At 31.3% G+C, this 13,432-nt stretch overlaps 1 protein-coding gene across 1 annotated transcript in view; it reads right to left on the bottom strand.

Annotated features, from left to right (window-relative positions):
* Nucleotides 1-7,263: 7,263 nt before the first annotated feature.
* LOC133823134 (protein NRT1/ PTR FAMILY 2.13-like) overlaps nucleotides 7,264-13,432 on the bottom strand; it is a 28,319-nt gene continuing 22,150 nt past the window's right edge. Inside the window, exons 3-5 of the mRNA XM_062255741.1 lie at nucleotides 10,625-10,872; nucleotides 9,548-9,883; nucleotides 7,264-8,356 (exon numbers count right to left, since the gene is read on the bottom strand). Coding sequence (XP_062111725.1) covers nucleotides 7,471-8,356; nucleotides 9,548-9,883; nucleotides 10,625-10,872 — 1,470 coding nt within the window. The 3' untranslated portion in view covers nucleotides 7,264-7,470. The remainder of the gene's footprint in view (nucleotides 8,357-9,547; nucleotides 9,884-10,624; nucleotides 10,873-13,432) is intronic.

Below are 13,432 nucleotides of genomic sequence, written 5' to 3'. Positions count from 1 at the left end.
CTAAAAGAGAAAAAGAAAGGTAAATCAGATTTATTTGTACTCGAAGCTTGTATGGTGGAACAAGATAAATTATCATGGATAGTTGATTCTGGTTCCACTAACCATGTTTGTTCTTGTTTGCAGATGCTTGAGTCCGCAAAGCAGTTGGAGCAAGGAGAGATGACTATGAGAGTGGGAAGTGGAGCGCTTGTTTCAGCCAAAGCATGTGGAACAGTCCGTTTAAATTTTAAGAACAATTTTCTAGTTTGAATAATGTGTTATTTATTCCTGAAATTACTAGAAACATTATTTCTTTATCTTTGTTACATGAACAAAATTTTAACATTTCTTTTAATAATAATATGATTTTTATTTCAAGGAATGGGAACAATATTTTTCATGCAAAACAAAAGGACGGACTGTACATGCTTAATCTAATAGAAAAATCGCTCAATAATTCTGAATTATTTAAAGTAGTTGTTCCGCAAAGTAACAAAAGACAAAAGGTTTCTAAAGAAAATGACACGTATCTATGGCACTTAAGATTAGGTCATATCAGTCTAGATAGGATAAACTGGTTAACTAAAGATGGACCTCTAAGGGAACTAACAGTTGGAACCCTACCGGTTTGTGAATCCTGTTTAGAAGGAAAATTGACTAAACGACTTTTCACTTCGAAGGGAAATAGAGCCAAAGAACCACTAGAGCTAATACATAGTGATGTATGTGGTCCAATTAACATTCAAGCTCGAGGTGGTTATGAATATTTTGTCACATTCACTGACGACTATTCTAGATACGGTCATGTGTACCTAATGCTTAAGAAGTCAGAAACTTTTGAAAGGTTTAAAGACTTCAAAGCTTTAGCTGAGAAGCAATTAGGTAAATCTTTAAAAACACTCTGATTTGATTGTGGTGGTGAATATTTGGATTCTTAATTCAAAGATTTCTTGCTGGAGCATGGAATTCTATCCCAACTCACAGCACCTGGAACGCCACAACAAAATGGAGTTTCAGAGAGAAGTAACCGGACTCTGTTGGACATGGTCAGGTCTATGTTAAGCTACTCTTCACTTCCCTTATCATTTTGGGGATATGCACTACAAACGACTAACTACATTTTGAATGTAGTTCCATCCAAAGCTGTGACAAAGACACCTCTGGAACTATGGAATGGAAGTAAACCTAGTTTACGACATTTCCGTATTTGGGGTTGTCCTGCTCATGTGCTAAGACCTAAATCTAGAAAACTGGATTCTAGGTCTGAAGTGTGTATATTCATGGGCTATGCTCTAGAAACAAGAGGTGGATATTTCTATAGCCCAAGTGATCAAAATGTATTTGTTTCGACAAATGCAACCTTTTTAGAAAACGACTATATGAATGATTTTAAACCTCGGAGCAAAGTAGTTTTAGAGCAACTAATAACAGATAATATTTCATCTCCATCCTCTTCATCAGTTAATGACAAAACAACCAAAGAAACCACATTTCCTGAAAAGGAAAAACCAGTGCAACGTCATAGTGGGAGGATTGTGAGACAACCTATTCGCTATGAACACGAGGCACACGTTCTTGTATCATATACTGAAAAGGACGATCCATTGACTTTTAAAGAAGCAATGGAAGACCCTGATGTTGATAAGTGGCAAGAAGTCATGAATCAAGAAATGGAATCAATGTATTCCAATTCAGTCTGGGAACTTGTAGATCTACCTGACAATGTTAATGCCATTGGATGCAAATGGATCTATAAGAAGAAAAGGGGTGCAGATGGAAAGGTAGAAACCTATAAAGCAAGGCTTGTGCCCAAAGGCTACACACAAAGAGAGGGTGTGGACTATGAAGAAACATTTTCTCCTGTGGCCATGCTTAAGTCCATTCGCATACTCTTATCCATAGCTTCCATCTATAATTATGAGATATGGCAAATGGACGTCAAGACAGCTTTTCTGAATGGCCACCTTGATGAAACCATTTATATGGAACAACCAGAAGGGTTTATAAAGAAGGATCAAGATAAAAAGGTATGCAAATTGTTGAAATCCATATATGGATTGAAACAAGCGTCAAGATCTTGGAACTTAACATTTGATGAAACTATTAAAACATATGGTTTCGAACAAAATGTTGATGAAGCATGTGTTTATAAATACATCAAAGGAAAAATTGTGGTTTTCTTAGTTCTTTACGTTGATGATATCCTACTCATTGGGAATGATGTAGAGACATTATCAAATGTAAAGAAATGGTTGGCTCACAAATTCCAAATGAAAGATTTGGGAGAAGCGAGCTATGTTCTAGGCATTAAAATTTTAAGAGATAGAAAGAACAAGCTCCTAGCACTTTCACAAGCAAATTATATTGATAAAGTGCTTGAAAGATTCTCTATGGAGAATTCCAAAAAGGGTCAATTGCCAACCAGACATGGAATTTCTCTTTGCAAAGATCAGTGTCCAAAGACACTACAAGAGCAAGAGGACATGAGAAAGACCCCTATGCATCAGCTGTAGGGAGCCTAATGTATGCAATGTTATGTACTAGACCTGACATATGTTATGCAGTAGGGATTGTCAATCATTATCAATCAAATCCAGGTTTGGAACACTGGATTGCGGTGAAACATATTCTCAAGTATCTCAGGAGAACGAGAGACTATATGCTAGTATATTCGGGTAGTGACCTCGAGCCTATTGGATACACTGACTCAGATTTTCAATCTGACAAGGATAGTAGAAAGTCTACTTCTGGGTCAGTATTCACTCTTGGTGGTGGAGCAGTTGTCTGGAGAAGCATTAAGCAATCCAGTATAGCTGATTCAACCATGGAAGCTGAATACATAGCAGCTTGTGAAGCAGCTAAGGAAGCAGTTTGGCTGAAAAAGTTCTACACAGATTTGGAAGTAGTTCCAGAAGTGGAGAAACCACTTGTTCTATACTGTGACAATAGTGGAGCAGTGGCCAATTCTAAAGAACCAAGAAGCCACAAGAGGGGAAAGAATATAGAGCGCAAATATCACTTAGTCAGAGAAATCGTACATAGAGGAGATGTGACCATTCTGAAAATCGCATCAGAACACAACCTGGCGGACCCGTTCACGAAGACGCTTCCAGCAAAGCAATTCGAGGGTAATGTACGTAATATGGGATTGAGAGAAATGCCTCACTTGCTTTAAGTACAAGTGGGAGATTGTTAGGAGTGTGTCCTAAAAGCATGTAAAGACATTTGTTTTTTCTGTGAATAAATAAATACAATGGTTTATTATTATTGTCATATTTAGATTGTTAAATTATTGTTTGAATAATTTTGTAAATATCAGAAAAATTCCATATTCATTATTGAGGACGTGATCTTGTATTAGTACGAGAGAATTAAGATCATATGAATGAATAAAAATAGTCAACAACGACAAATTAAAGTTATGGAATTCTTTAAATTGGAGTTGTAAGTACGGTTTACTAAGTATCATAATGATACAAATAATCTAGATTCGGATTATTGATGTGGTAAGACATCTCGGTAAAGGTTCTTTATATAATATGATTATATATGACATGGACCGATATGAATTAAAGTCTTTATCCAAAAAAAAAACCATTTAATAATAAAGACTTGTAATTCATATCATAATTGATGATCATTTCTAGATCAACCTAAATCCTGAATGTTCATGAACTCCTATTCATGTTTATTAAATCTTTTGATTCATTCGTTAAGGTCTCTTCAAAGAATGAGGCTAATAACTTTTGTTTTGGAGATTTAATATCATGGATGGCTGGGAACATGTATCAACAATACAGAATCTAATCTTTCCTAACGGATCGTATATTAGTTCCCTTAAGGGTTAATTCTGGAACTGAATGATTTTGAGCTCAAATCTATAATTAGATTATAGATTAATTATTCACTAATGAATTAATGGTACTTAAGGAATAAGAAGTAAATTAGAAAGGTTAAATGGTAATTCTTCAATTATAATTTATGAACTAATTAATTAGAGGGTTGAACTATTGTAAGATAGTTATATCAATGGACGACTTAAGAAAAAGATTTCTGTAAAAGTATATCTATAACATAAAGAGTGCAATTCTGAATTTATAGTGGAATAATATCATAATTAATAAATTAACTATTATAATTAAAGAGTTTAATTATTTAGTTTCAATTTATTGGAGCTTAATGTTATAGGTCCATGGTCCCTGAAATGGCTCAAACAATCACTGTCAAAGGCAAATACAAAAAATGGGCAAAAAGGACTTATGTGATAAGTAAAGTATTTTTCTATGTATCAAACATAATTATTGTTTAATTATGTGTAATTAATTAATTATTTGATTTAACAAAAATATAATTAATTTTGAATTAATTTATTTTTGGGATTTTTGATATTTAAATAATAATAAAAATTGGGAAAAATCACATGCCTGCACAGGCATGTGGTACACGTGTGGCACAGTGCACAGGCATTGTGCTACACACATAAGAGATGGACTTAGTCTCTTGATTCCACAATTTTAGTTATTTAAATATTAAATAAATAATGAGATATTTTAATATGATTAAAATATTATTATCTAAACAAAAATCTGATAACTGATCAGTTATTTTGAATTTGTTTAAAATAACAAATATTTTAATATATTGGATATTATTAAATATTGGATATCAGTTTTCACAGAACGTAATTTTTCAGGGATAGAAAAATATCTAGGATTCTCTCAGAGAAAAGAAAACAGTGACAAAAACAAAGGTTATTGTTCTTCACAAAACCTAGGTCCAAACTTTATCAGATCTCATGTGTTGAGAACATCTGATAAATAATTATTGCATATTATTTGTATAGCGAGCCCACACTCGTTCTTTGTGTGCCTGAGAACATTTTGGAAGATCTTGGTGTGAGATCTCAAGGATTCAGTCATACGAAAAGATAGCAACAAGGAAGGACCTGAGGTAATTTTTCTATTCTTGCCCTTGATTCAATATATATATGAGTGTGAAGAAGTAGATCTAGAAATCTTATGGGATTAATCTGACAATTTGATTGTTATTCCGTTGCGCATAATCTCTGATTTGATCAATAAAAACCAACACTTTGTGTCTTCCTTCTTCTCGGGAACTACTCAGTTGCCGGAGCGCAATGGTGAAGTGCCTAGCCAAATGGGGCCTTTAAAGGTGGTGTCTTGCCACTCATTGAGTGTTTTCTCTAAGGAACTTGTTACCCCCCCTCCCCTCCCCCCCTCATTGGGTCTTCCTCTAGCATTGGGTCATCTTCTCCAAGCGTTCTCTTCGTCGTGGTAAGCTTCTTTGCCTATTAATATATACAAAAATATATATTTATTAATATTGCATATATTATAATTTTTTAAATATATATTAATTAAATAATATTTGGAATTTAAAATTTTTGTTTGAAGGGAAATATTTCCACTTGTAAGGTGGCATTAAAATTTTTTTTTACGCATGGATACTTTCACAGTTATGATAAGACCCAACTAATAAAGCCCAATGCCAAATACCCTAATCTCACATTCTGTAACCCAACCGTAGATTATTCCCCGTTGGGGACGGGGTGGAGAACCCCCTATTGGGGCGGAGAATCTCTATGGGAACTCATTTATTTAAAAAATACATTTTAAATTAAAATTTTAAAATAAAAATTATAAATTATATGTTATTATTTAAAATATTAAAAATTATCCTAAATAAATTTTAAAATAATAAAAAAGTTACTATTATACTACAAAAATATAAAAGAAAATTATAAAATACATATAAAATATTACAAAAATATATAAAAATTTAAACGGGTTTGGGCGAGGAGTGCTAGAGCAGTTCCCACCCCCATTTCACATTCGGGATTGAAAGTTATTCTCGTTCCCGCCCCGTTCCCATTTAGATGGGGATTCCCCGCCCCATTAGGGGCGGGTCCCCACAGGGCCCGTCCCCATGGGAGAAAATGTGCATCCCTATGCACACCCCATCTCCATCTCTGGCTCTCATCCCACCTAAGCTCTCAATCTTTGTCTCTCATCTGCAGGTTTTGTCGGTGGCAGCGGTGTCATTCGTGTTCGCAGTGGGAGCGGCGTCGGCGTCTTCTTCGTAGTTTCAGCGGTGTCGTCTCTTCGTGTTGGCTGGCGCGTCTTTGTGGTAGCAGCAGCATGGGACTTGCTTGGTATATCTCTGCCTCCCTCTCAATTGCATTAATTTATTTTTATTTAATCTGGGTTTTTTTTTTAAATCTTGTACAGAACCAAAATAATATATATTTATATAAATATGTATATCAATCAGGAGAAGAGCATTCTCTGTTTGTTAGAAAATAGCTTATGATCTTTATGATTTTTTATTCAATTCAACACATTTCTTTCTATTTTGGAGATCTGTATGGCCATGTTTTCGAATGAATATTGTCTTTTTGTTTGGCTAGTTCTACTAATTACTTAGGAGATGGGAACAAGAGGCAATACTATTGTAATTATTTTGTTGATTTTGTGTAATTGGTTCTTTATGTGGTTAGTGGTTTTAGTCAGGCTTAAACTTAATAATTGAGTTATTACTTGTTTTGGTAGGTTCGACAGAGTTATTAGTTATTGGATGATGATGCAGAAGTATATAGGATCTAATGTCACATCAAAGGTAACTCTCGAGTGCTTATTTTTGAGCCAATGTCTATGCTGCAAAAAATGTGAGAGGTTAGTGCTATTGCTTTTCTGTAATTCAACTACTTTGGTAATGTGATTTTCTAAAGGATTTGTAAATGATTTTGTCACAGCTGATGGAGTGTGCCCTTCTCTTATAACTAGCAGATAAAAGTGAGAATCCTTATATGTGAATGATGTATATATTCTAGTAACTCAGAGACAAACCTCACTTGCAGCAGGCAGCAAACCTAGAGTTTGACTTATTTCAACTCTTTCTGATTAAATTTTATAATTATAAGATGTTTGGTAAGTTAATGGTAACCTCAATTTTGTGAACAAGTTTAGCAGATGGTTCAAGAAGACTTGTTTAAAACATTATCCAAAACTAGTGAAAATTAAATTTTGAGTAAATTATTATAAATATCTTGAATAATATTACGTTATTACGTCCAACACATAATTACATAATATTATTGAAGATATATATTGGAGGTTATTATGTCGTTCTCTTGTGCAACATAATTAATAACCCTTCTACATTATTCTTAGAGCAACCTAGAAGACCCAAAATTTAGAAATGATAAACTTTAATTATTATTTTAATATAATTTCATATGTCAAACAAGTTACTGGATACTTGAAGTCAGAAATTTGTTTTTTAATAAGATGTTGTATCGGGCTAACGACAAAATCACAATTTTGACTTATTGTACATATATATATGTATCATTGTGATGAGTTACTAGGCAATATAAATAAGCTAAATATTACATATATTTATATAAATATATATATCGCCACTTATTTCTAGCTAGCAATAATCACTACCTGATGGTGATGATCACCAAGATCAAGTAGTTATCCCTTTATTAAGCACCGAATTCATCTCCACATCTACAATATTTGTAGCTCTGTCCTCCATTTCCACGACAGCCCCTTTATAACGATAACTATTAGCACAATAGAGGAAATAAACAACGTTAATGACTCCCAAACCAGCCAAAAGGTAGTAAAAATAGTCCAACCTCCCTTTATTAATATCATTGGTCAACCAATCTGGTCGGTCATGGGTCGCCGTGACCCGATGGACAACCGTAACCAAAACACTGCTAGTGTAACTAGCACCAGCGAAAGAGCAGGAAAACAGAGCATTTCCAATGCTCCTCATGTGATCAGGAAATTGACGGTTGAAAAACTCAATGAGTCCTATCATGTTAAAGGCTTCACAAAAGCCCATTAGGGCCAATTGTGGGGCCAACCAGAACACCGTCATCGGCGCCATCCCTGAGTCAACCCTTGCTCTTCTCTCCTTCTCGACTAATCCGGCCACTACCATCGAGAGAATTGAGAATATGTTTCCGATTCCAATTCTCTGGAGGAGTGTGATTCCAGTCTCGTGGTTGGTGACTCGGCGGAGCGCCGGGACGAGGAGGCGGTCGTAGAAAGGGAGCCAAAGGCCGATGGTCATGAGCGAGATGACACTGATTGACCCTGCTGGAACCTCGAAGTTAGACCCCATGTGACGATCCATTTTGAGAGCTTGTGAGATTGTGAAAGTCCATTGTTGGACTATGGCAGTCAAGCTAATGATTCCTGAGGCCCATATTGGTGTGATTCTCACTAAGCACTTCACTTCTTCAACTTGTTGAATGCTGCATAATCTCCATTTGTTGACGGGAGTGCCGTTTATTGGGTTTACCTCGTTTTCTAATATTATAGCTGCTTTGTCAAAATACCTGTGTCGACAATTACACACAATTAGTAATTCTAAAATGAAAGGGGAATGAAATAAGTAACGATCCTAGCTATCATAAGTTAATAGAATTAATAATATGATTTACTTAATTGATATGTTATGATCAATGCATTTTTATTTGATTTTGAAATATACATTTTAGTTCGTGAATTACAATTCAAATATAGAATTTGGATGCACTTAAATATTACACTACATTGACCACATTTACGTAAAATTTTAATATAATATTTAACTACAGGTATATTACTCTTAGATGCATTATAATGTATAATATATTAAAAAATATTAATATGAGACACGCTGAACATCACTTAATATGCAATTTAATATCAAATTTTTTATAATTTATTTTAAATTAAAACATGTAAAATTCAATTTTAAGTTGTATGAATTTCAGTATGTCGATTTAAATGATTTGGGCACTATATAGTTACCCCAATCGCTCATGTATAAAACATTTTAAATTGAACGATTGCATCTGTGTTTCTGAGGAACAATGATGTTTTGCTTGTTCAATAACACAAAAATAATACGTACACAACCAATCAACAATGTGTAAGTATATTTATATTTATAGTCATCCATTATAATTAATAAAAATCCACTACCAATCGCTATTTTTACATAACCAAACATATATATATTATATGTATATAATTCCCAATTTGATCAAATATTATCCTATATACATGATTTGAAAATCTTATGCAATATTTTATATTAATATATTGAACTGTGTCATGTAAAAAAATTACTATATATATTCCAAATCCTAGTGCGTTAACTTGGGTCTTGCCTGACCAAAAAAAGGTATGGCCATTTGCCCAAAAAAAAAGATATAAGATATTTTATACTAATAATTATTACACAATATTTTCCATGGTTGAATTTTGCACTGTGTTACATGATATCATCAATTGAAAGACACAATAATAAAGAACACGTTTTTGTGAAGACTAAATTAATATCATGAGCAACCTTATATGCATATCAATCAAATAATGATAAAAACAAAAATCATTACAAATATTTTATATGTGCATATATATTACTTATAATTAAAGTACTTTTTTAAATTTGCTTATAATTAAAGTATTATCAAACTTAATCAAATAAATAATCAGAAAAATCTTGTTATGGTTATAATTATTAACGTACGTATAAGTACCTGAACTGATTGGTTCGAGGGAGTTTTGACAAAATAACTCCTTTCAGTGGTGGATCATAAAATAAGACTGTGCCATCTCCGTCGACATCACTGGCTGCCGGAATCTGAAGGTGACGCTTCTTAAAAGCAGCAACGAAAACCTGAGCAATACCTGAAAATATGCTACCCTCTGGTTTCACGTGATTATAAAGACGAGCCCCAACGAAGAAGAATACAATCGAGCAGGCCATGAGAACTGTCGGAATCCCAAAACCTATCACCCAACTCAGGTGGTCTTGAATGTAAACGACCACAGTCTGAGTGATTAGTAGGACCACCGTGAATGTGGTATAATACCTGTCAGTTACGTTGTCATCACCTCATTATTTAAATAATAATAATAATACATTAGCAAGTAAATGTTACTGTATATATATTTATATAGCCAATATGTATATTATATATGACTCACATAATTCTAATCTAATATAAATAATATTACATATAACAACAACACGTGAACCATAAACATTGTCATCACATACATTTTTATTTGGATTAAATTTTTACGTGCGAATCAAACCAAATATGGTACGACGTCAAATGACATTAAATTATTTTATAACATTTAATTAATATTAATTTTTAAAAATTAATGTGAATATGATTTTAGGGTGATTCTAATATGGACTTGTGACTTTAACTTTTAGTGGATTTTTCTGAGTTTTCTGCAAGTGAAAAAATTACAATAGAAATTATTTTATATGACAGTATATATTGTGGTTATAACAGATATCTCACGAAGTTTTAAGAAATAATTTTGAATAATTTATTGTAACAAAATTAGGGTTGAAATAATCTATTTTATACAAGTATAAAAAGTAACAAAACATGCATACATGCAATAAATTGTTTAAACCTTGAATATGATATTATAAATTATTAATAATTTATCAAATACTTGTGAGACTTTATTATATCTGCATTTAGACTCTTATATAACAAAACTATTTACAATTATATTTTTTCTACTTACTGAAAACAGTGTCAAAGTGACACCTCGTACTAAAATTTTCCTATGATTTTATATGGTTATACCAGTTGAAAAAGCTGTTGATTCCATTTCGTCCTTGGTCGGTGGTCGGATCGAACTGATCCACGCCGAAAGGAATACTGCATGGCCTGATACCACCGGTGCCTATGGATAAGAAGCCGAGGCCTAGCAGCAAACAACCCAATTCAGTTTGAGTTGGGCCATGGCACTGTCCCAAGTCTAATTGTTGCTTTGTGCACGCGGAAGGATGTAGCTGCGGTAACCAGGCTGTCATAGTCACCGTCACCATTCCCTGTTTGTCAACAATATTTTACAAAATATAAAATAAAATCATTAGTTTCTTTATTTATTTCGCCAACTAAACAATATGTATTAATTTTTCAAAAGAGAAATGATGTGTTCACCAAATTCTTGCGCCAAATCTTTAAATATAACGACATAATATGTATATACCCAATCAAATTTCTCTAGGTAGGATCCACATGTGAAAAAAAAGAGTATATATATGTCATGTCATTTTGCACAATTTGCATGCATACACATCATTATTTTTTTGGATATGTAAATCGCATGAAATCCGTGAATAGAAGACAAAACACGATATAAAGTTACTTTATTTGATTAAAAATAATAAATATTATAACAAAATAAGAAAGCCCATTTCTATAATAATATTTGTAAAAATATTATACTTTTTTTATAAAAAAATTATTAGTATTTTATTACATATTTTAATATAATATATCATAATATAATGTTTAATTTATAAAATATCACAAATACAAAATTAATCAAAATTATAATTTAAAAAAAAGATAAGATCAAGATTTATATTAGTCGTATTTCCTTTTTGTAATTTTTTTAGAATTGTTGTATTTTATTAAGGAAAGGACGAAAATGTCTAAAAAATATTCTTCCAATTGTGAAAGAGGCCCAAAATAAATAATTGTAGAAATAGTACTAAAATAAGAATAGTGAAAAGAATGAAAATACAAAAATTTTTAAAAGATTATTTATGCATCTATCTATTTATAGTATACACAGTATATGATGGAAACCTTGGCAGATATATTGTGATAAAGAAGATTCTCAAATGTATTATTCCCACAAATGCTTAAGCTTACCACCTCCACTATTTATTTTTACAAAAAATTATTATATATATATATTTAAATGAGAGGCACCACACAACAATACTACATCTAATTACAATAATAAATATTTATAGACTCATCATAATAACGATAAACATTTATTTGTGGTGTCTAATACATTAATTTTTGTAAAAGGGATTAATTAACTATGCTAGTATATATCCCTGGCAACAAATAACTTATATTTATATAAAGTCAAATCTATTGTTGTTTTTGCTAAAATTTTTATTTTTCGGTTTTCTTAATCACAAAAATAGAAATTCTTTTTTTTATTATTTTTTGGTTTATAAAATAATAATGTGTTTGCTAAAAGTTTTTATTTTTTGTTTTTATAGATAAATAACAGAAAATTTGTTTAGTAACTTATGTTTTGTTTTTTTAAAAGAAAGAGAGGAATTGTCATCAGGTGAGGTTGAAAAAAAACGAAAACTATTTAAAAAAAATTTAAAAGCTCAAAATTTTTGTTTTTAAAATTTAATAAATTTATTTAAAAATTTTAAAAATAAAAAATATTACCGAATAATTTTGTTTACTTTATTGTCATTTTTAATTATTTAATAAAAAAACTACTTATAAAATAGTTACCGAACATGACCTATATATATCATGTATTTAAGTTTTCTTTAGGACGTGTTTGAAAATAACTGTATAATTAATAATTACATTGTGTAATTACTAATTACTATCAATTTTAAATAGTATTTATTACATAATATTTTTTCTGTGTAATTACTAGCATGATAATATGAATTCATAAGTAATTATCACTTGACATCCAAACACATCTTGTATTTTCAAATATAGTTTAATTACTCAAATATGTAATTACTACCCCTAGTAATTACACAATTGTTTTCAAACACGCCCTATATCTTAAAATACAAAGTGAGTTTAGATGTTAAATAGTAATTACTAATCAATTCATATTGTCATGTTTGGCAAAATAGTTAGTAATTACACATAAAAATAATATTATATAATAAATACTATTTAAAATAGATAGTATTTAGTAACTACACAGTGTAATTATACCTAAAGTACGTTTGGAAAGTCATTTTGTATTTAGAATTTGGTGTAATTCGGAGTAAATACTCAAGTTAGCGTGATTGTCTGACCATGTAATTACACAGTAATTATGTAATTTAAGATAATTGAGGGGTCTCAATTAGACTCATCAATCCTCATAACCTCCATGAATATTGAGTGTAATTACAATGTGTATTTACTAATTACTATCAATTTTAAATAGTATTTATTAAATAATATTAATTTTATGTGTAATTACTAACTGTTTTATCAAACATGATAATAGGAATTTATAAGTAATTACCACTTGATATCCAACACACACCTTGTATTTTAAAATATAGTGTAATTCCTCATATATGTAATTATTATCTAGTAATTACACGACTATTTAGTAATAATTCAGTTGTTTCCAAACACTCTTAATTCTTATTGGAGCTATAATAATTGAAGAGTGTAATTGGGTCCTCTCAATTATATTCAATTACATGGTTACCATATAATTATATGGTCATACAAAGATACCAATAAATCGAGTAATTACTCCAAATTATAACCAATTTTAATTTTCCAAATGCTCCCTTAATTAATGAATCTTTATTTATTCATGTACGTATTCAGGTGTATATATATTTTATGCTCAATGTTACTTTTAACACATGTACGTTACAC

The sequence above is a fragment of the Humulus lupulus genome, chromosome 3 (assembly GCF_963169125.1).
Source record: "Humulus lupulus chromosome 3, drHumLupu1.1, whole genome shotgun sequence".
Lineage (NCBI taxonomy): Eukaryota > Viridiplantae > Streptophyta > Magnoliopsida > Rosales > Cannabaceae > Humulus > Humulus lupulus.
Note: the sequence above shows the minus strand (reverse complement) of the source record. Positions and strands in the feature narration are given on the sequence as shown.